At 41.6% G+C, this 25,056-nt stretch overlaps 1 protein-coding gene across 12 annotated transcripts in view; it reads right to left on the bottom strand.

The window, feature by feature from the left end:
- si (sucrase-isomaltase (alpha-glucosidase)) overlaps nt 1-25,056 on the bottom strand; it is a 243,278-nt gene that overhangs the window by 63,721 nt on the left and 154,501 nt on the right. For all 12 annotated transcript variants that reach the window (XM_041216425.1, XM_041216411.1, XM_041216418.1 and 9 more), the window contains 3 exons: nt 15,757-15,972; nt 11,162-11,316; nt 4,508-4,676 (listed from right to left, as the gene is read on the bottom strand). In XM_041216425.1, coding sequence (XP_041072359.1) covers nt 4,508-4,676; nt 11,162-11,316; nt 15,757-15,972 — 540 coding nt within the window. The remainder of the gene's footprint in view (nt 1-4,507; nt 4,677-11,161; nt 11,317-15,756; nt 15,973-25,056) is intronic.

Genomic DNA, 25,056 nt, shown 5'->3' with positions numbered 1-25,056 from the left:
CTGCGACATGAGCAGGGACATGTTTTTAATTCGGGTGTAAAATTTTTATTTTATTTGCTTTAGGAAACCTCATCCCGCCCATAGATAAGGTTTCCTAAAAAGTGCAAAGACCGCTTGGCGTTTTTGCCTGCCCGTCAACAGTAAGGTTGGACGGGCGGCATAAATTTGAATTTAAAAGACTTTTTAATAGCCTTAATAGGCCTTTTAATTGTCGGCAGGCATGCTGCCGACTTGGGCGTGCGCTTGACAAACGAAATATCATGGGACTATGCGATGACATCAGGACACTCGCCTGACGTCATCGCATGTCATTTTATGCTTGGCCGGGTCGGGTGTGCAGCCATCCACTGAGCTCAACATACTGCCCAATCTGTGTGATTTTGAAAAATATAGAATTCTGTATTTTAAATTCGACGCAGTATGAAATTGAGTGCTTCCCCTCATCGGAGACAATCAACAGGATCTATCAAAATATCACAGACAAAGCTTCTTTCAGTTTGTACATCAACGTCCTTTATACAGTAACTATTTTATTCCTAATAACAATAAAATTCTTATTCTCACACAAAGATTTACTCATTGTGTTATATTTATGTTAATAAGCTATTTGCCCTTTGTTCATTGGTAGAAAATTAAATGCAGTGGATTTTTTTTTAGTGAAAACAGGATACTATAATTGTCCAGTAGGAAGAACAAAAGTCAATGAGCATGAGTTTCTAATAATGTATGATGCCATCTGAGAATCTATGGATGAATCACATGCTTAGTGCACACACTGATCATAATATCACTGTCCCTCACTGTCCTCCTATGACCTGAGAAGAATTTAGATGGCTGCCACTTAAAACAAGAAAACGATTCCACAATCTCAGAGGAAAATTTCTAATAAAACCAAACACAGAATCATTTATAATGCTTCCACGAGCCGGTGGAGTTGGGAGCTAAGCTGATGATTCCTAATGTCAATGGATTGCTGATCTGAGACTAGGTGTAACATTTCTGCTGCAGTATATTCATTAGCTCAGCCATTGTTATCTCTCTAATTGTCTACAATCTAAATCCATGCTTTTCACATAAACTTTATTTATTCTCATTGCTGTTAAAATGTATTTCCCTTCCATTTTCTTAAATATCTCTGCATTATTTTTAATCAAAGTTGTTCATTGCATTCAATTTTCCAGGATTGGTAACATTGATTTTTGTTTCTTCTCCACTCTTCCAACTCCATTTGTCATCATATTCCATTTTAAAACATCCTCAAAGCAGTCATCTTAGACGCAAATGCAGAAGTGTAACATTAATGTTCTTTCTTAGGAAAACAGTGTGATGTGCTGAAGCTTCACTTTCTATTAACAATCCTATATTCTTCACATTGTGATTATGTGAGAGGAAAAACAAAACTTCTGCATTGTATAAATACAAAATAAAAATATAGGTAAAAATAACTGATGAAAGTCAATTACTAAACAATATATTTCTTTGGTAGTACAGAACTTGAGTATTTTTGAAAAAGATGTATGTTGTTGAAGCTTTTCATTTTACACTCATCAGGACAATTCACAAGGTCACCAAATGTAAGCAGAACAACAACTTATTCTACACAGGAAGACAGCGTTGATTGGTTGGCAAGTGGACTCTGATTGGTAGATGTGTTGCCATGGAGAATGTACCAATTAATTGAAAACTGAGAGTTAACTGCCAAGCTTTGTTTAAATTCAAACCAGGCAGGTTAACCCTGATTGGTCAAGGCATTACCCTGGAGAATGAACAAGAGAATGGCTGCCGCCTCTTTTGTTTAGTTGTAAAAGGCACAATGTTCTTTCTGTCTGCAAAGGACAGGGCCCTGTGTATTAATATATGGAGCTTCTAGCATGTGTAAGTAGTCCACAGCGCGAGCCTGACTGATAATTTTAAACTGGTTGTCAGTATAATTATTAGCACACTTAGGATTGTTTAACAAATGTCGTCTAATTGCGGAATCACATCTAATGTTGGACACAATGGCCAGAATTTTGACCTTGGAGTGCGGTGACAGGCCCAACACGCTGACATGTAAAATGATGCACAGTGACGTCGGCTGTGCGTCCTGATGTCACTGTGCATCGTTTAGATCTTTTGTTTGGCAGGCATGCGCCAGAGGCAGCTGCGCGCCCGTCCAACTGGCAAAGGCCTGTTAAGGCCATTAGGAAACTAATTGAGATAATTAGCAGGGCTGCCGGTCCAACCTTAAGGTTGGTGGGCAGGCGAAGAGCCCTAGCGGCCTTCATGTTTTTCAGGAAACCTCATCTATGGGCAGGATGAGGTGTCCTGAAGGATTTAATAAATAATTTTTTTTTTCACAATTCATAAACATGTCCCAGCTGATGTGACACTATCACATGAAGGGACATGTCTAAATACTGTTAATCTTTATTTAAAACATTCAATATGAACTTAATCTCCCCGAGGCAGCTCCGTGCCTCAGGGAGATTTCTGCACTCTTTCATGTACATGTGCAGGCCCCAACTCTCCCTCCTCCCCCCACCTGCACAGGTAGCACAGGTCGGGCCTTAATTAGCCCGCCAATGTAAAATGGCGGCGCACAGCCCATCATGGCCGGTGATTTTTTAGTTATCTGTAAATAAACAGAATAACATCTGTAACTTAACCACTGGCTTTTGTGATATAGAGATAGAACAAGATTGTGATGAGATTTTCAGAATGGAACTTGCCCAGCGTTTGCTTTACAGACATTGGTATTTTGATGTTGATATTTTGTAGTTTGTTTCTTTAATCCATATTTGTGAAATGATTTATGTACTGGTTTTCTTTGTAAAAGTCATACCAAACATAGTATAAGAGATTGAACAATGTATTTTTAGTACAACACAAAATAGTTACTTGGTGGACCGAGAGTTAGGTTGGGGTAGACAATGACCAGAAGAGAGAGAATATGCCTAGACATATAGGCAGAAATGAGTCAAACTGCTCCCACACAGAACCATGGAACAAAGGATCAGCTCAGCATGGTTTGAATGCTGCAATCAGAACGCGGGCAGTTGTGATGACCCCAAGGACCCATCATCTCATTGGTGGGGTAACTTGAGGCTGAAAGCACTGTGTCAATGAGAAAGCAATATCACTGCAAATGTAGTATGCAGGTCAGACAGGAAGGTATAAGAATTTGATGCGCAGGAGACTCATGGCTGCAGTCAGAAAAGACGATAGCTTGGTCAACTAGCAACATGAGTTACAGGACAGGACAGTTTGACCACCCAATCTTGTCTGTCTCTCAAGAAATCAAGCAACCAGATTATGAGTAGACATTAGCAGATATTTGTATCAGTATTTTTACACTGATATCAATTCATATGCTAGGAGATTTAGGTTACTAAAAGAATTTGCCAACCGATCAGCATTCTCTTCTCACGTAGTATAAATTGTCAACTCGAAACGTCAACTCTTTTCTTCTCCGCCGATGCTGCCAGACCTGCTGAGTTTTTCCAGGTAATTCTGTTTTTGTTTAGTATAAATTGTGGTTCCATTTACATTTGGTATTCTTGTGAATTGTCCTGATGAGTGCAAGACCAAAAGTTTTGACCTGTCTTTTATCAGCAATACTTATATATTGAAAATTAGAGACAACAAGAAATCCATAAATTCTCCTTCCTGTTTGCCAATATGTATGCAGCACTATGCTGGGGAAGAGGGGAGCTGAGCCAGCAAGGTCAGCTGCAGCTATATTCATAGCTGCTATGACTACCTTCCTTTTGATAAAACCACAAGTAGGTGTTATTAGCAGAAGAATAAAAAATTGAATATACAAATCACTAATTTTTTTTATTGTGCAAATTATATAAAATTCTAGTTTACTCTTGGCAACACACACAGATGAACAACTAACTCACTGATATGACATTTCTTTATCTACTATTTTGGGGCGATGTTAACCTAATTAAGATAGACAAGTCAAGCATTGTTGGACTTTTGCCTTTATGGCCTGAATGGGATTTGTTTATATTGCTTGGGTTACAATAGAAGATGGAATTTAACCAAAACATTTATCCACTAACAATTTCTAGGCTTCTGTGATTGAATTGCATTTGTGAGAATGTAAATAAACAGCAGTTTGCTTTAATCAACAGTGCTCTGTATTCTTGTCCAAGAAACAGAGATCAAAGTTGAGATCATTGCTCTGGCACAAACAACATTTGGTCAGCTATTTCTGTATGAACCTGCATTCTACCATCAACTGGAGGAACATTCAGTCATTTGCTTCACAATTTTGCAGATAACAGTCCTGGATAAGAGAGATAAAGGGTTACAGTAAATCACTGCTCTGTGATTTATGTGTGAATGGGCTCTGTTGCTCTTCACTGTAAAACTTCAAGCAATTGTAATCACTTTGACTTACAACACTGAATCCCAGGTTTGATGTGTAGCCAGGGTAATTCAATTTTTCACAGCACTTGATGTTAGCAATAAAACACAATAAGCCACGGCTGAGGAAATAAGTTTCTAAACTTACACCAGGTGGCTGATCTTTAGCAAACATTCCCCATGTATTCCAGTTCAGATCATGTTTGAAACTTCGATGTTCAGTTTCTCCAAAGCCATAAATATATTGTGAAGGGAGTTGGGTTGAAATTTGTATGAATTGATCAGTAAATGTGAAGCCAGGCACTTGGGAATTCCAACTGTTACAAAGTAAAGGAGAACTAAATTCTTAGCATTTTGGATTTAAGTTAACCAACAACAATGTTAAAATTAGACAAGATTCTAATCTGACATAGGCTACTATTATCAGGAGCAAATACTTAAGAGTTCACACAAAAGACAATACTAATATGTAGGTAGGGAAAGAAAAATTAACAGTTTGCATAATCCAGAGCAATTTAATGTGACAAAATCATGCAATTAGATGGCAACATAGTAGGAGTATGTTGTGGTATATCTAATGCAAAAAAGAACTAGTTATTTCAAATATATTCTATCAGAAGATTACAGGTCACTTGTCTTGAGTCCATGTCAGTAGCAAGATACCTCCCCTCCATTAGTGTTTATCAAAAGGCAGCACTGCTGCAATCTTCTAATTTCCATTAGTAGTGGGCGAGATACCTTGCTTCTGCTGCACAGGGAATAATAAATCTGCATGGCCTAACTATCTATTAATAATTGTGGACGGCTGATCAGACATTAAAGTATGCATTTGAAAATTCTTGCCAAAGTTTATTGAGAATTTTGGAATAACATAAAAACAGTTTTAAATATGGGTAATGTACATGTTCATAATCTGAATGTTAATGACATATCAATTACAGCAACAACCTCTAGCATTTATATAGTGAGTTTAGCAGGCAAAGTGTCCCACATCAGTTCAGAGAAGAGTAAGCAGATAAACTCTACATGGAGCAAAGACAGAAATATTAATATGGGTGCCTAAAACTTTTGGTTCAAAATCAGTGTTTTAAAGAGGGCCTTAAAGGTGGAGAAAGTTGGGGAGAAGTTCCAGGGATTAGAACCTAGATTATTGAAGACTCAGCCGCCAATGGCAGGGTACAAAGAGGAGGTATGCATATGAAGCTGGACTCAGAGGAACAAAGAGTTCATCATGTCATATAGGGCTGGAGAAGAGGACAAGAAAAGGGTAGGCCATGGAAATATAATGATGAGAAGTTTGGATTTGAAGTATTGGGGATTGGGAGCCAATGTAGGTCTTTGAACACAGGCGTGATGGTGGAGTGGGACTTGGGGTGAGCTAGAATGTAAACAGTAGAGTTTTAGATGAGCTGAGGTTTATGGTGGGATGGAGGGTAGGAGGCCTGAGTAGAGCCTTGGATAATCAAGCCCAGAGGTCACAAATCTATGGATAAGGCTTCAGCAGCAGAGGGGCTGAGGCAGAGGCAGAAATGGGCAATGTTGTTGAGGTGGCAGTAGTTTGTTTTCAAAACAGAGAGGCTTTGAGTCAGAGCTCTGCTTAAGGTCAAATAATATATCAAGGTTGCGAGCAGTCTGGTTCAACCAGAGACAGTGGCCAGGGAGGAGGAATTGGTTGCGAGGTGGGTGTCAAAGACAATGGCTTCAAGCTTCCCAGTGTTTAACCGAGGACTTTATTTTGTAAATTTGGCAGTAGTAAACTAACAACTTGTCTTATATAATACCTTCAATGTAATTAAGTGCCCCAAAAAAGCTTCACGGGAACATTATAAAACAAATTACAAAACAGCTGAGCCACTTAAGGAAATATTAGGGCAGGTGACTTTTTTCAATCCTCTCTAGACAAAGGGGAGGTACCAGGATAATGAAGGTCTGCGAATGTTGTACCATTGTTTAAAAAGGGTGCAAGGGATAGGCCCAAATAATTATGGGCCAGTCAGTCTGAGTTTGGTGCTGGGCAAAATATTAGAATCAATTCTGAGAGACAGGATAAACTGTCACATAGTAAGGCATAGATTGATCAGGGATAGTCAGCATGGTTTTGTTAAGGGAAAGTCATGTCTTACTAACTTAATTGAATTTTTTGAGGAAGTAACAGGGAAGATTGATGAGGGGACTGCAGTGGATGTGGTCTACATGGACTTTAGTAAGGCGTTTGACAAATCTGCCCATACGGCAGACTGGTCAGGAAAGTAAAAGTCCATGGGATACAGGAGAATGTGGTGAGCTGGATCCAAAATTGGCTCGTGACAGGAAACAAAGGGTAATGATCAACAGATGTTTTAGTGAATGGAAAGCGGTTTCCAGTGGTGTTCCACAGGGCTCAGTGTTGGATTCCTTGCTGTTTGTGATGATTTGGACTTAAATGTAGGAGACATGATTGGGGAATTTGCAAATTACACAAAAATGGGCCATGTAGTTGATAGTGAAGAGGATAGCTGTGAACTCCAGAATTCTATCAATCGTTTGGTTGAGTGGGCGGAAAAGTGGCAGATACAATTCAAACTGGAGAAGTGTGAGATTATGCATTTTGGGAGGGCAAACAAAGCAAGGCAATACTCAATAAATGGGAGGATATTGAGTCATGTAGAGGAAGTGAGAGACCTTGGAATGCATGTCCACAGGTCCCTGAAGGTTTCAGGACAGGTAGAAAAGATGGTAAAGGAGGCATATGGAATGCTTTCCTTTATTGGATGAGGTACAGTTACAAAAGTAGGGATATAATGCTGGAACTACATAAAATGCCGGTTTGGCCACAATTGGAGTTTTGCAATCAGTTCTGGTCACCACATCACAGGAAGGGCATAATTGCCCTGGACAGAGTGCAGAAGAGATTTACAAGAATGTTGCCAGGACTGGAAAATTGCAGCTATTTGTAGAGATTATGTAGGCCAGGGTTGTTTTCCTTAGAACAGAGGAGGCTAAGGGGTGACTTGATCGAGTTGTACAAAATTATGAGGGGCCTAGATACAGTAGACAGTGCCCCAATGGAGAGGTCAATTACCAGGGGGCATAGATTTAAGGTGCTTGGTAAGAAGATTAGAGAGGACATTAAGAGAAACATTTTCACCCAGAAGGTGGTAGAGGGGTCTGGAATTTGCTGCTCAGGTTGGTGGTTGAGGCAGAAACCGTCAACATTCAAAAAGTTCCTGGATCTGCACCTTAAGTGCTGTAACCTACAAGGCTATGGACTGGGTGCTGGAAGGTGGGATTTGAATGAGTGCCTAGTTTCTTCAGCTGGCACAGACATGATGGGCTGAATGGCCTCTTTCTGTGCTGTAACATTTTTTATGATTCTATGACCAAATGCTTGGTCAAAGACGTAGGTTTGTGGAACATCTTGAAGGAAGAAGGAAACTTAGAAGAAGTGGAGAAGGTTAGGGAGAGAAATCCAGAGCATTGGCAAAGCCACCATTAGTGAAGAAATTAAAACTAAATGAATTGATGGCCCACATTGAAGTAAATAAATATGATCCGATAGCAATTATGGAGACATGGCTCCTTAATATTGAGGGGTACATGACATTCAAGAAGAATAGGAAGCTAGGTAAAGGTGGAGGGGTAGCACTGTTAATCAAAGAGAGCATTGGTGCAATAGTTAGAGATGACCTTGGTTCAGGAGATCAGGATGTAGAATCGGTTTGGGTGGAGATCAGGAATAGTAGGGGAAAAAGTAATTAGTAGGAGTGGTCTACAAGCCCCCTAACAGTAGCCACAGTGTAAGACAAAGTATTCAAGAGAAATTATTGTGTGCTTGTGATAAAGGGATGGCAATAATCATGGTTGATTTTTATCTACATATAAACTGGAAAAATCAGATTGACAGTAGCAGCCTGGATGATGAGTTCTTAGAATTCTTTCAAGATAGTTTCTTAGAGAAGCATGTTCTGGAACCAACCAGAGAACAGGTTATATTAGACTTGGCATTGTGTAACATGACAGGATTAATTAATGACCTCAGAGTAAAAGCACCCCTAGGTAACAGAAACCACAATATGATTGGATTGTGAAAGGGAGAAGAGTGGGTCTAAGACTAGTATCTTAAACCTAAATAAGGGCAACTATGTGGGGATGAAAGCTGAGCTAACTGAAGTGAACTGGGAGAGGCTAGAGGATAGATCAATAGAGTAGCAGTGGCAGGCATTTAAGGGGATATTTCAGAGTATTCAGAATAAGTACGTTCCTAATATAAAGAAAAATTCTAAGGAGAGGACGTGCCATCCGTCATTACCTAAAGAAGTTAAGGAAAGCATCAAACTTGAGGGAAAAGCATACAACTCTGCAAAGATGAGTGGCAGGACTGATGAATGGTCAGGATATAAAGAATGGCAGAGAGTGACTAAAAGGTTAACCAGGAGAAAGAAATTAGAGCATAAGAGGAAGCTAGCTCGAAATATAAAATTGAATAGCAAGAATTTCTACAGATATTTAAAAAGGAAAAGAGTGAGTAAAGTGAGTGTTGGTCCTCTAGAGAGTGACAATGGGGAGCTAATAGTAAATAATAAGGAAATGGCAGAAGAAATGAACAAGTATTTTGCTTCTGTCTTCACTATAGAGGATGCAAAAACATTTCAGTAATAGCTGCAAATCAAGAGTGAAAGTGAGACAGGAACTTGGTGAAATTGAAATCACTAAGGAAACGATACTGAGAAAATTGATGGAGCTGCAGGCTGGCGAGTCTCCAGGTCCCAATGAGGTGGCTAATAAGGATACATTGGTGTTAATTTTCCAAGATTAGCTAGATCCTGGAAAGGTTCCATCAGACTGGAAAGTAGCAAATATAACCCCTCTATTCAAGGAGGCAGGGAGGCAGAAAGCAGGAATCTATAGGCCAGTTAGCTTGATCTCTGTCGTGGGGAAGTTGTTAGAATCGATCATTAAGAATGTTATAGCTGGGCACTTAGAAGAGCTCAAGGCAATTAGGATGAGTCAGCATAGTTTTGTGAAAGGAAATCATGCTTAAACAATTTATTGGAGGAGTAACGTGCACAGTGGCTAAAGGGGAGCCTATAGACCTACTGTATTTGGATTTCCAGAAGGCATTTGATAAGGTGCCACATCAACAGTTATTACAGAAAATAAAGTGCGCCGTGTAGAGGGTAACATGTTAGCACGGATGGAAGATTGGCTGGCTGACAGAAAGAAGGGAGAATCCATAAATGGTTTTTTTTCTGATTGGCAAGATGCAATAGGACTGTGATGGGGCGTCAACTTTTTACAATTTACATCAGTGACTTAGATGAGGGGAGCAAAGACATGGTAGCTAAATCTGCAGATGACACAAAGATAAGTAGGAAAGTATGTTGTGAAGAGGACATGAGGAGGTTGCAGATGGATGTAGGTAGGTTGAGTGAGTGGGCAATGATCTGGCAAATGAAGTTTAATGTGGGAAAATGCTTTTTGTTCTTCCTGCCAAAGTGAACAACTTCTCAGTGTTTTATTTAAATGGAGAACAGCTGCATAATTCTGAGCTGCAGAGGGATCTAGGTGTTCTAGCGCATGAGTCACAAAAAGTTAATGTGCAGGTACAGCAAGTAATTAAGAAGGCTAAAGGCATGCTGTCCTTTATTATGAGAGGGATTGAGCATAAAAGTAAGGATATTATGCTTCAATTATACAGGGCATTGGTGAGACCACACCTCAAATACTATGTGCAGTTTTGGTCTCCTTATTTAAGGAAGGATTTAAATGCATTGGAGGTGGTTCAGGGGAGGTTTACTAGATTGATGACTGGAATGGGTGGGTTGTCTTACGAGGAAAAGTTGGACAGACTGGGCTTGTTGCCATTGGAGTTTAGAAGAGGGGTGATTTGACTGAAGTATACAAGATCCTGAACAGCCTTGACAAGGTGGGTGTCAAAAGGATGTTTCCTCTTGTGAGTGAGTCCAGAACTAGGGGTCGCCCTTTTAGGACCAAGATGAGGAGAAATTTTTCTCTCAGAGGGTTGTGCGACTTTGGAACTCTTTGCCTCAGAAGGTGGTGGAAGCAGGGTCATTGAATATATTTTTAAGGCAGAGGTAGATAGATTCTTGTTAGGCAAGGGAATTAAAGGTTATCGGGGATAGATGGGAATGTGGAAACCAAAACACAAGATCAGCCATGATATTATTGAATGGTGGAGCAGGCTCGAGGGGCCGAATGGTCTACTCAAGTTCCTATTTCTTATGCCCAAGAGGCCAGAATTAGAGGAGCATAGATATCTCAAAGGATTGTGGAGCTAGAGAAAATTAGAGCGATAGAGATTCAAAAGTTAATAAGTTAATTATTCTAAAAGCAGTCAAAATTTGCACAAAGGCAAATTCTCAAAGAAGGCAATAACAAATTATGCAGTTATGGCATTTTGTAAAAAAATGGGAACACACTTTTTTGGCTGAACTGAAAACTTCCAATGGTTACTCGCGACACCTTCATTTAAAATGAAACTTTATGTTAGAAATATCACTGAAACAATTTATTTTTGTAAACAGAATACAATAATAGAGTCTAGTAACTCAAAATTAAAAAAAAAGTCAATCAATTCTGTAAAGCTAGAGTTGTCGTTGTGAATTTAGTTCATCGCTTTGTTGGATACGACTTATTTTATTGAATGGATCGTCTGCTATAATCATACTCCACTGTGTTCTCATGCTCCATTGATTACTAATACCTCATTAGCATTCATCAGCCTTTGTGTAGGAGAATGTGAAAGTTATTATCTGTAATGACTGTAAAAATAGAAAATCCTTTCCAAAAATCCACTACTTACATGACTGCACCAGTACTCTTCCTTTTGACCTGGATCCCAAATGGAAAATTGGTAAATGTAACCTCATAAAGTCTTGTAGAACCATCATCTGGTTTTGAGCTGGGAATGTTTAGTTGGATTGGAACTTCAAATCTTTTTGCATGTGGATCAAAAATCTGGAGGGCAATGGAGTTTTGTCAATTATATTATTAAATAGACACATTTTACAAATATCAGCTTAGCTGCCTTAATTGGAACTGCTCTACCTATTCAGGAAAATACCCTATGTAACCAACTGTTGATAACAGGGATTTATTGCGGAGTGCTGGTCATCATTTTTTCCTCAAATAATATCAAAACACAAATAAATCAGCAATTTATTTAATTTACTATTTGTGGGATCTTGCTGTGTGGAAATTGGCTTTGGTTTTTAATTTGTCCTCAGGCTGTAGATAACACTAGCAAAACCACATTTATTTGGCCTGTGAAGGTGGTGGTGGATCTTCTCTGTGAACTGCTGGAGTCCTCATGATGATGGTTCACCCTGGATGATGTTAAAAATGGAGGCTCATAATCGTGATTCAGTGATGATAAAGGAACAGTGATTTATGTCCAAGTCATAATGGTGTATGACTTGAAGGAGAACTAGGTGGTGATGGTGTTTCCATGATATCGTTGCTCTTATCCTTATCAATAGTAAAGGGAGGTGCAATTAAAATAAGAGATAAAAACAAAAAACTGCGGATGCTGGAAATTCAAAACAAAAACAGAATTACCTGGAAAAACTCAGCAGGTCTGGCAGCATCTGTTGAAGGGTCATGAGGACTTGAAACGTCAACTCTTTTCTTCTCCGCCGATGCTGCCAGACATGCTGAGTTTTTCCAGGTAATTCTGTTTTTGTTTTGCAATTAAAATAATCTTGGTAAATTGCTATAGTGCATCCTGTAGGTTGTACATACTGCAATTGCATTGTACCAGTGATGGAGAAGGTAGAAATTGAGTCCAGTGGCAGGAGTTTGGTCAAGTCATCTCCTCTGTTCTAGATAGTGCCAAGAGTATTCAGTTATGTGACTGCACCAATCTACATGAGTGATGAATATTCTATCACAATCCTGATTAAGCCTTGTTGATAATAAAAAGGCCTCAAGAAATAAGGAGGTAAGCCATTCATTGCAGAGCACCAAGTCTCTGACCTACTGTTATAGTGGTGATTACATGGTGAATCTAGTTAAGATTACATTAACCCCACAAAATGCTGATTGGTGGTAATCTGTTCACGTTGACAGATTGTGAAGGAATTCAACTGCAGTAAGGAGTTAGAAGCTTTAAAAAAGTGATTACCCTATGAAGTAGGGATTTAAAATTAAAAGCAGAGTTTATCTGCTGGTCAGGGGTTCAGAAGTTCAAAAACATGCCTGGGCATAACTGTGCTCAAGGACGCAATGGATAACCTTAATTTTTAAGCGTGCTCACTAATCACTCATCAATTGAATCTAGGAAATTGAGTTCTAATTTTAAAAGACAATTCTGTAGCAAGGAAATTACCACTATTTGCATCTCTCAGTATCCTGTTAGCTTGAAGGATGTTGACTAGAATGAAGGATGTTGTCCGGGAAGTGTGCTTATGGGCTTCCTGCTGGTTCAGTTTATTTATGGTATAATATTGGAGCCACACAGTAGCATTTTTAAACTTGTTGGATTCACTCCAGCATCTCTCATGATAAAGATATAGCTACTATAGTGTAGTGATGATAGTTCTGCCCTTAATTAGGACAGAGGTATTTCACTAAACTCTGTAGCTTTCTACTCAGGGATCTAAGGTAAATGTTGCTTAAATATTGATGGGTATCTTAAATATCCTCTATTGGAAACAAGATTATGCTTTCTTTTCCTGGAACGATTAATATTGTGATTGGGGTTCCATCAAATGTAAATTGCATATTCGGTTCTTTAATAAACTTTTACATAATTTAGCAAGTACATTAGGCTGAATTTTGCCCTTGATGGGTGAGTGGGCCTGACCAACTTGGCGGCGGGCGGGCAGCCGATTGCCGCCACCGAAATGGACCCTATCACCATTTTAAGTGGGCAGGCCAATTAAGACCCACCCAGCGGGAAGCACTATGTTCTTCCTGTGTGGGTGGGGATTCCTCAAATGTGAGAGTGTGCTCTTTCACGCAGGAGTGCGAAAGAGCGCACATCTCCCTAAGGCTACGTGCTGCCTCAGGGAGATCGCTGAAAGGTTTGCAAAGTTTAAAAATAGAAAAATAAAAAAATCATTAACATGCCCACCTCATGTGACAATGTCACAAGAGATGGGACATGTTAATAAAGTGCACAAAAACTTTATTAAGCTTTTAAAAAACTGACATGAAACCTCATCCTGCCGGTGGATGAAGTTTCATGTTTTTTCAGAAGCCTGCCAGGGCTCCTGGCCTGCCCGCCAACCTTAAGGTTGGGCGGGCAGGTCCTTTAATTGTTTTAATTATCCTGTCAATGGCCTCAATTGACAGGTCGGCGGGTGGACAGCTGATCGCACTGTGCCCCCACCTTCATGAAGATTTAAATGGGGCAGGATAATGTCGTGAATTCCCCCGATGTCATCCCGCGTCATTTTCGCATCGGTGAGCAGGCCCCGCCCCCAACTTGCCGACGGAAAAATTCAGCCCATTGTCTCATATAGCCTTCTGTATCCAAATGGGAGAACCCATCTTCGTATAGTCTTCAGTGGAGAGGTACATTATCGAGGAGAGGTGCCTGGGTCCTTATACTATCTGGGTTATTATAATCTAGCTAAAACTTGTTTAAAAGGCTATCTGGAAGACAGCAATATTCTCTGGTGGCTTATTTCCTTCAGGGGGAATTAGATCAATTTTTCAGACCCATTTAAGTGTCTGTTAGGCCTGTCTTTCATAACCTTAAGTGAGAGTGATCATCTGAGGAGTATTCCTCATCTATAATTGACCCAAAATGGGGCTAGGGTTATAATTCACTTCAAGATCAGGTGGAAATGGCTAGGCTTTTGCTTTTTTCATGATGGTAAATGTCAGCATTTATGATTACATGAATCTCACTTGCCATTTGTCAGTTCAAGATCGTGCAGTCTGAACCCAGGTCATCTACAGTCTCAGCTGCTCGAGGCCATCCTGCAAAACCAACTGCATGTTCCCCCACAGAATGTCAGCAGCTTTCCAACAGCCTGCAACCACTGGGCTTGCACTGCCAGGAGAACTAGGGCAGTCAAGACTGACAGTAAGGGAATACACAGGAGTGATTAACTAATGCTTGTATCAAATGGTTTGTTTGAAAAAATTGATTTGAATAATTTACTTTGTGCTGCGTTTTATTTAAGCTTTGTCGCCAAGAGTATGCTGTGACAGTCAGCAACAGAGGGAAGGGAAGGCGTGTGACTGTTGAATGGGAATTTGGACTGGTGTTCACTGGAACATTAGTTGGATGAGGGAACCATAGACAACCCAGCCAGAGAGATGATGTATTGGTTCTCCCTTCCTCCTTCTCTTTTTCCTCTTCCCCCTCAGCTGTTCGCCATATCTCTGGTGGCAAGGGCTGTGTCCACACGATGGTGATATTGTGCAGGATACAACAGACTATAATGAATCATGACACATGCTGTGTCAAGTACTGCTGTCTTCCTCCACAGTGACCCAGGCAGCAAAACCGTCGCTTAAGCAGCATATTGGTCTGTTCGATGATGTTTCATGCAGATGTATGACTCCCATTATGTGCACGCTGGCCGCATGTGTACTGAAGTCATGAGACGAATAGTCAGTGGGTAGCCTTTGTCACCCAACAACCACCCTCCAATGTGAGATGGTGGCTCGAATACCAAGGTAAGAGTGGACGGGTGCAGAATAAAAGCATCAAGACCGTTGCTAGGATACTAGGTATTCACTGGCATGATGTACTGAGCATCGTCGCACACCAACTAGAGTCGGGGAGTGGAACCCTTTGCTGTTGCGATGCATCTCTGCATGTAGCTGCAGCACCTGCAAAGGGTATGTGTGCAGTCAATGGCACCTGCACCATAGGAAAGTCCATTATACTGGGAAAATCATGCGCAGACTCCTCCCCCTCCTCTTGTCAGAGGAACATAATGAATTTCTCTTCCCTGGTATGAAGCGCATCAGTCACTTCCCTTATGCAGCAAAAGAAAACAGAGAAATGTTTGAGATGTCACCTGCTCCAGGCTAGAAGGATCTTAATGTGAAGAAGTTCAGGGCCATGATCATCTTTGCAGCCAATGACAATGTGTCATTTGCCCTATGAGGCTGCAAGTCTCCTGCAAGAGGTGGCAGATTTCCATATGCATCTGCTTCATAAAATGGAGACAAAGCACACATTGCTCTTGGCTTAGGTTAATGTAAGAGAATTGCTCCCTGAAGTCCCCAGGTGGATAAGACCTTCTGCTGACAACCCAAATTTCCATTTTTATTTACATTATTCTATTTAAATAATTGAATAATTCATATTTTATCTCAAAGGATAACACTGAATTACCAGGAGCAGACTATAAATTAATCGCAGCAATACACATTTTCTATTTAACTTTAAGCTTTCAAATCTTCTTGGCTTTTATGCTACTATTGGAATCTTACCTTAAAATTCAACATATTGTCACTTAGGTATGTGACATCAACCTGCAGGATTTCCACAGTTGGGGTCTGACCTTTGTAACGCTCTGGATATGCTGTATTCCTTTTAATTTCAGCACTCATTCCATTTTCTCTTTGTGTAATCCTCTTGTTTGTATTCAGGATATAGCCATAGTCGTCTTCGTAGAAGCAGTAAGGTTCAGAAGGCTTAGAATTGCTCTGCAAAAAAGAAAAAAATCAGGTTTCATATAAATCAAATCAAAAAGACACAGAGGTATGCTTAAACTAGCTAAATACATTTAAGTATTTCACAACAGTAAGTGGAGTAATGTGTAAAGCATTTTGTAGTCTATTTCAGCAGACTTATTGTACTTTGCATAACATTGCTTAAATTTTAGACGACTGAAATTATTCCCCTCATAAAAAGCAGTGCTTAATTTAACACATCATATGTTAGACACTATGGGCAGAATGTTCTGCCTGTCGGGCCGGCGGGCCCGACCCAATCTCCAGCGGGCGGGGAGCCGATCCCCACCGGAGAAGCGAGCCCCGCCACCATTTTAAGTGGGCAGGCCAATTAAGGCCCGCCCAGCATGACGTCTGCCAGGAAGTGCTATGCACTTCCATTGTGGGCGGGGGATTCCCCAAATGTGAGAGTGCGCTCTTTCACGCATGCGCACGAAAGAGCGCACATCTCCCTAAGGCTAAGTGCTGCCTCAGGGAGATTGCTGACAGCTTTATAAGCTTTAAAATAGAAAAATAAAAAAAATCCTTAAGATGTCCCCCTCATGTGACAATGTCACAGAAGATGAGACATGTTAATAAATTTCACTAAAACTTTACTTAAGTTTTTTTAAACCCAACATGAAACCTCATCCCGCCGGTTTTTTCAGAAGCCCGCCGGGGTTCCTGGCCCACCCGCCAACCTTAAGGTTGGACGGGCAGGTCCTTTAATTGTTTTGATTATCCTGTCAATGGCCTCAATTGGCCATTGACCTGTCGGCAGGCGCACAGCTGATTTTGCTGTGCCCCCGTCTTCCTAAAAATTTAAATGGGGCGGGATGATGTCGGGGGTTCTTCCTGACGTAATACCGCGTCAGCGAGCGGGCCCCGGTCCCTTTCTCGCCAACGGCAAAATCCAGCCCTATGAACCCAAGTTAACTATAAATACGGTCTTTCAGTGAAATTCTACTCATACACATAAACATATGAAATAGGAACAGAAGTAGACCATTCAGCACTTGAGCCAGCTCCACCATTCAATAAGATCATGGCTCATCCGCACTGCCATTTACCGCTGATAAGCTTTGAATCCCTTGCCTAATCTATCTACCTGACTTAAAACTATTCAATAACCCTGCTTCCACCATCTTCTGAGGCAGAGAGTTCCAAAGTCGCACAATCCTCAGAGAAAAAAAAAATTCATCATCTCTGTCCTAAAAGGGCAATCCCCTAATTTTAAAACAGTGACCACAAGAGGAAACATCCTTTCCATGTCCATCTTGTCAAGGCCGTTCAGGATCTTGTATACTTCAATCAAGTCACCCGTCACTCTTCTAAACTCCAGTGGAAACAAGCCCAGTCTGTTTAACCTTTCCTCATAAGACAGCCCGTTCGATCCAGGTATCAATCTAGTAAACCTCTGAACCATCTCCAACACATTTACATCCTTCCTTAAATAAGGAGGCCAAAACTGCACACAATATTTGAGATGTGGCCTCACCAATGCCCTGTATAACTGAAGCATAACATCCTTACTTTTACGTTCAATTTCTCTCATAATAAGGAATAGCATTCCATTAACCTTCTTAATTACTTGCTGTCCCTGCATACTAACTTTTTTTATTCATGCACTGGAACATTTAGATCCCTCTGCATCTTGGAGTTCTGCAGCCATTCTCCATTTAAATAACACTCTGCTTTTTATTCTTCCTGCCAAAGTGAACAACTTCACATTTTCCTACATTATACTCCATCTTCTAGATTTTATGCTCACTCACTGAACCTATGTCTGTCTGCAACCTCCTTATGTCTTCTTCAAAACATATTTTCCTACCCATCTTTATGTCTTCTGCAAATTTAGCTACCATGCCTTCACTTCCTTCATCTAAGTCATTGATATAAATTGTAAGAAGTTGAGGGCCCAGCACAGACCCATGCGGGACCCCACTCGTCACATCCTGCCAATCAGAAAAAGACCCATTTATGCATACTCTCTGTTTCCTGCCAGCCAGCCAATCTTCTATCCATGCTAATATGTTATCCTCTACACCATGAGCTTTTATTTTCTATAATAACCTTCGATGTGGCACCTTATCAAATGCTTTCTGGAAATCCCAGTACAGCATGTCTACAGGCTCTCCTTTATCCACAGCGCATGTTGCTCCTTCAAAGAACTCCAATAAATTGGTTAAACGTGATTTCCCTTTCACAAAACCATGCTGATTCTTCCTGATTACCTTGAGCTTCTCTACATGCCCAGCCATGACCTCCTTAATGATTGATTCTAACACCTTCCCCATGACAGATAACAAACTAACTGGCCTATAGTTTCCAGTTTTCTGCCTCCCTCCCTTCTTGAATAGAGGGGTTACATTTGTTACTTTCCAATCTGGTGGAACCTTTCCAGAATATAGTGAATTTTGGAAAGTTAACACCAATGCATCTACTACCTCATTAGCCACCTCTTTTAGGACTCTAGGATGAAGTCCATCAGGACCCGAAGACGTGTCAGCCCACAGCTCCATCAGATTGCTCAATCCCGTTCCCCAGTGATTGTAATTTCAGCAAGTTCCCCTCTCCTCTTACACATGATTTTGTGCATCTATAGTTTTAGGTTTAATTTTGAGAAGAATTCTATCACGGGCAGTATTTAATGGAGGTGATGGAGGACGTGCCTGGCAGCTGAAGGGCTGGTGAGAGACCCATGTTGCTTCTTTTCGGGAAGGACTGCTGCATTAAGTGTCAATAAGTTTTATGTCTTGAGCCTGAGTTCATTAGTCAAGTAAACTCGAATTGCATGCCTTCATATACACTTGTTAGTTGATCCTTGCTATCAATAATGGAGAGAGACCGACATAAGAACAAACTGCAATTCATTATTGCAACAGAAAGCTGGAGCACGCAAGGATTTAGTGCTCTAACTCCAGCACTAGACCTACAATTAACCAGTAGCCCACGTTGTAGAGTGATTGATCAGTACTGTCACATGGTTCGTCCATTTGCATTCTCTTAAAGGTACATGGTACTCCACATTATCACATCCCTCCCCTTCACTTAAAAAATACAGTTGACAAACTTAATATGTGAAACAAAAACAAAAATTGCTAGAAAAACTCAGCAGGTCTGACAGCATCTGTGGACAGAAAGATAGAGTTAATTTTTCAAGGCCAGATGACTTTTCTTCAGAACGGTTCTGAAGAAGTCATCTGGACTCGAAACTTTAACTCTGTCTTTCTCTCCACATTTGCTGTCAGACCTGCTGAGTTTTTCCAACAATTCCAACAATTTTTATTTTTGTTTCAGATTTCCAGCATCCGCAGTATTTTGCTTTTATCTTAATAACATGTGAACTATTTACAGTAATAACTATTTACAAATCAAGTCTCTCAGGAGGCTTTCTTGGATGTGTTGAGTGTCACAGATCAACAGCCTCGGTTGGTTTTTCTGAGACCTCCTTTTCAGGGGACAGTTGTCCACTAGGTTCCTCAGTGGAAATTGGCAGGTTTGTCTCCCCAAACCCCTCGGATCCCACAGGCTCCACCGGTAGCTCCAAGTCGTGTGACCTGACCTCTACACGTGCAACAGACTCAAGCGTAGATGAAGACTGCATTTCTTCTTGTGGGACTGCCGTTCTTTTGCAGAGATGATCCACATGTTGTCTAATTATTTGGCCGTTTACCAATACATTATAGGAGAGGGGTCCAGTTACCGCGTTCACCTCACTTAATAGCCAATTAGGCCCATCTCCAAGGTTCTTCGCGAGGACCACATCTCCTGCTGTGAAAGTTCTTTTGTGACCATGATCATCATGCCTGGTCTTCTGCGCCTCTTGGCCTCCCCTTCTCCACCCTCCCCTCTAAATTCAACCAGATAAGTGTCAGGCAGCTGCGGAGACATCTCTTCATGAGTAGTTCTGCAGGGGCAATGCCGATTGTTATGTGGTCCAGTAAGCGAACAAGAACCGGGACAATCGCTGATGGAATCCCCTTCCATCTTTTTCATCCCGGATTTAAAGGTTTGGACTGCCCACTCAGCCTGTTCGATGCTGGGTGGTAGGGTGAGGTTTTGATATGGTTAATGCCGTTAAGGGTCATGAACCTGTGGAACTCCCCGCTGGTTAAAGCGGTCTCGTCGATGGACACGAGGAGCTCCGGCAACCCATGCACTGCAAAACTCTGCTGCAATTGGTCTATGACGGCAGCCAACGTGGGCGTCCGGACTTCATTGACTCCCACTCCAAATGGGTGGGTGTCTATCAGTAAAAGGAACATTGTGCCCAAGAATGGTCCCACATAATCGATGTGGAGGTGCACCCGTGGCCACCCCAGCCATTCCCATGGGTGCAATGGAGCTAAGCAGGGGAGCTTTTGCACCTGCTGGCATTGAGGGCAGCTTTTGATCAGCATTTCGATATCCAAGTCCATGACTGGCCATCACAAATAGCTGCATGTGAGCATCTTCATTCTGCTAATGCCCAGGTGAGCGCTATGTAGCTCAGCTAATAACGGCCTTTGCCCCCTCGGGGGCACAATAACCCTTGCTCCCCAGAATAATATGCCGTCCTGGCATTCCGGTCAGAATAGGACTTCATCTCCTCGGATTTAGATCCACCTGATCAACTATTCAAGACCTGCTCCCAGACATTAGATAATGGTGGATCCCGGCTTGTTCACTCAGGGATTTGTCTGGTCTGAACAGGAGAGGAATCCAGAAAACTTAGCACTAAGACCAGATGCTGGGGAATTGGAGCCTCCCCATTATCAGCTGGCAGGGGAAGGCAGCTTAGTGCATCGGCATGTGCAATTTGACTACCTGAACGGCGAACAAAAATGTATTTGTAGGTGGCTAATATTAGGGCCCATCTCTGGATGCAAGCTGATGCGATAGGGGATACCACTTTATCTTCTCCAAATAATCCCAGTAGGGGCTTGTGGTCGGATATAATATGGAAATGGTGATTGTGGAGATATTGATAAAACTTCCGGAGGCCAAACACAATAGATAAGCCCTCTTTTTCAATTTGGGAATATCGTCGCTCCGCGACACTTGAGTGTGCGGGATGTATAACCAATGGGTTGTTCGGAGCCATCTGCCAACTGATGTGAAAGGACAGCCCCTATTCCAAAAGGGGATGCTTCACATGTTAAAATTAATTCCTTCTTGGGGTCAAAGTGGACAAACAAAAGCCGACAATCTAAACAATCACTTCACTTTCAGGATGGCATCTTGGTGCGGGGCTTGCCAATTCCACTTCTGGGTCTTCTTAAGCAGGTGATATAATGGGGCTAGCACAGTTAAGAGGTTTGGGAGGAATTGGCCATAGTAGTTTACCATACCTAAGAAGGCCTTAACCTCTGTGGTATTTCTCGGGGCAGGTGCGTCGCAAATGGCCTGGACCTTTTCTCCTACAGGATGCAGGCCCAACACATCAACCTTGTGGCCCAAGTAACCTAACTTGGAAAAGACACCTCTCACTTTAAATGTACCCCCTCTTGTGAGAAGAGTTTGAGCATCTCTTATAGATTTGCTAAGTGTTCATCATCAGTCAGTCCCGTGACCAATACAACATCCAAGTAAACGATAACATGGGGCAATTCTTGGAGTAAATTTTCCATCATTCTTTGGAAAATAGCACACGTTGAGGAGACTCCAAAGGGTTGACATGTGTACTGATATAGTCCTCAGTGTGTAATGGTGACGAATTCCCTCGGGTCCTTTTCCAACTCTATCTGCTGGTAGGTATAGCTCATGTCTAATTTTGAATACGTGATGCCCCCTGCCAACTTCGAAAAGTTGGGTGTCTATCAAGTTTGGCCACTTTATCGACAGTTAGCTTATAGTTGCTGCATAAACACACACTTTGGTCTGGCTTCAGTAAAGCTACAAAGGAGGCTGCCTGCTCAGAAAATTTCACTGGTTGTAGAATGCCCAATTTTTCCAGTCTGTTCAGTTCGGTTTCAACCTTGTCCCGTAGAGCACAAGGGACTTATCTGGCTCTTATAAATCTGGGGGTTGCATTTAGGTCTATATGGATTCTGGCCTGTAGCCTTCGAATCCTTCTTAACTCTTCGTTGAAAACGGAAGCATATTTTTGCAACAATTCCTGTAAGCCTTTTGTTGTAATTTGAAAAATTTCAGCCCATTTCAATTTAATCTTTTCAAGCCAGCTGCGGCCTATTAAGCTGGGGCCCTCTCCAGCTACCACTATTGTGGGCAATCTTTCAGATTGATCTCCATATGTCATCGAGACTTGACAAACCCTTTCAATCTTATTTCTTCACCCGTGTATGCTCTCAGTTTAGTGTCCGAAACTTCCAATCTTAAAGGATGGATTCCTTTATTCAAATATCTGAATGTATGTTCTCCAATGACAGACATTGACACTTCAGTATCAATTTCCATCTTAATGGGTTGTCAATTGACTATAATGACTACTTGGATTGGCTTGGCTCTACCCGCTTTCAGGCTATATAATGAATGGATGTCTGATTCTAATTCTTCTGGTTTTTCCATGAGACGCGTTTCATGATTTCTCTCTTTGTCTTTAAAATGCTGTCTCAGCCTATCTCTGCAGTGCCTCGTTATGTGACCATAGCAGTGGCAGAAAAAACATTCAACTGTTTGAATTGCCGATCACCCACTGGATGCCTGGATGCATTTCTCTCATTCATTTTTGTGGGTTTTCACTGTAGTACTGCTGCTTTTTACTGATCTTAACATAGGGCGCCAATGTTTCTGAGCCTTTTGTTGCCAGTCTGTCCCGCCCTATCAGATGGACGGCGCCATTTTGTGTATTTCTTACAGCTTGCGAATTTCTAATAGCATTCTCCATGGCTGTGGCTAATTCGAATGCCTTACTGAAGTCTAGAGATTAGCTTCGGCTAGCAAACACCTTTGAATAGAATCATCTCCAACGCCTTTGAATAGTATCATCTCCAATCCCGCATATCAGTCGGTCTCTCAACATATCCCTATTGGACCTTTCGAATTTGCAATGTTCAGTTAATGCCTTTAAAATAGCAACATAGTCAGCTATGGTCTCCCTTGGAAGCCTATTCCTTGAATTGAACTTGACGCACTGCATAGTGACTGAGGGCTGTGCTCGCCAATGGTTTTGTACAATTTTTAATCATCAAAAGTCTTTGAGTCGGAGATGTTAGGTGACGTACGTTTTGCTCCAGCATGTGGACAGAAGAATTGCCCTCTTCTTCTCCTCCCCCGCAATGTTTTTAGCGGTAAAAAAGAATGCTAGGCGTTCGACATACTGAGACCTGCCATCTGAAGTGGGGTAGAACGGACTGACCACAATTGCAGCACTGTGAATGACTGCAAGGGGACTGCATTTCTGATGGGCTTCCCAGTTAATGACGAATCCAGGTGTTTGGCTAACTGCAGCTTTCTTGACTGTCAATCGATTAACGTTTTGCCTTCTACAGAGTTTCCCTCTCTCTGGGGTCTCTGATAATTTTCTGTCCATAGCCATTTTTCTTGTACGTAGCTCTTTAAATGTATTGCCACTTTAAGAGCAGTCACCTTTTTTTTAAAACTCTGTTTCTGGAGCTGTCGGCTTTTCTGAGCTGTGTTTCGCGCTCTGAGTTTTGGTGGGATCCCCACAATCACAATTCTGCGGGGTTTATTTTTCCTTTTCTCTTTTTTTCAAATTTAAAACTGCAGCACTGCTTTCTGCTCTGACTGCTGCCTATTTTACAACATAAGTACAGATTCTCTTTCTAATGTTTGGTTCACCCGTCTTGTGGATTCTCACTCATGGGTCTTATAATTTTGCTATTTTCATCCTCGTCGCCAGTTTTATGTCTTGAGTATTTGAGTTAAGTAGTCAAATAAATTCAAGTTACATGCCTTCATATACACTTGTTAGTTGATGCTTGCTATCAATAATGGAGAGAGACCGACATAAGAACAAACTGTGACTGTTTATTGCAAAAGATGGCAGAGCACTAAATCCTTGCGTGCTCCCACAACCACCTCCAGCTCTAGACTTACAGTTAGCCAGTAGGCCGTGCTGTACATTGATTGTACAGTACTGTCACATGGTTAGTCCACTTGCATTCTCGTACAGGTACATGGTACTCCACTTTACCACTATAAGGCACTTAACTGAGCAGCAGTGGGCCTTCCCTGGGACCAAGGATACCAGAGACAGATATCCCGCCCACCAAGAGCTGCCAGGTAATCAGAGGCCAGCTGTTCTTCATCACTTGGCTGCACCACCCACCAAGCCCCAGTATCACTGATGGACCCAGGCACAAGTGAATGATAATGGGAGAAGAGTTGCGGGGTCATCAGCAGCAAGGGCAGGGGGTTGGTTTTCAACAAGCCACCCTGTTCCCAATGCCAGGTCCCTCAATCAGGCACTTAGTGCCTTTAAATGAAAGAACCCCCTTGAAAGCCACTAGCAACCTAACAGGGTTTACTTTTTGGGCTTCCTGCACAGCAAGTGCCTCACCCGCCACTGGGTGAATACCAGCAGCAGCAGGATGAGGCCCTTTAGTGCGCAATTAATCTCAGGTCAAAACAAAGAATGAAAGCCTTATATTAATACAGCACATTTCCTGACCTCAGCACATCCCAAAGTGCTTTCTAGTCAATTAAGTATTTTTATTTGAAGTACAGTCACTGTTGTAATGCAAGAATTTAGGAATGGCTGTATTGCATATTGAATGTAACAAATTTTCAACTTCCATAAAAATATATATTTTATGTGTATACTAGCATCAGAGGCCAGGCTAGACTTGAAGGCTTAGAAAGTCGATTGTACCTGAGCACCGGCACGCAGGGAGTAAGCGATTCACCGCACATGCCTGTTCACATAGTTCCAGACAGCACAGTAAGTTTGTCCTGGTATCTCATTAACATGATTCAAGGGTGCAGTCACTGCTAATCATAGGCTATAGTCCTATTTCTGAGTGGCGGGGGTGTGTGGGGGAGCATGGAATGGTGGTAGAAGAATCATAAATCAGGCATCTCCATCACCACTCAGAAGCAGCCAACGCTGTTTAAATGAGAGTTGAACATTAACTACAGATACCAGGGAAAGTGTCCAGATATAAGCAAGTTACC

This window comes from Carcharodon carcharias, chromosome 2 (assembly GCF_017639515.1).
Source record: "Carcharodon carcharias isolate sCarCar2 chromosome 2, sCarCar2.pri, whole genome shotgun sequence".
Lineage (NCBI taxonomy): Eukaryota > Metazoa > Chordata > Chondrichthyes > Lamniformes > Lamnidae > Carcharodon > Carcharodon carcharias.
Note: the sequence above shows the minus strand (reverse complement) of the source record. Positions and strands in the feature narration are given on the sequence as shown.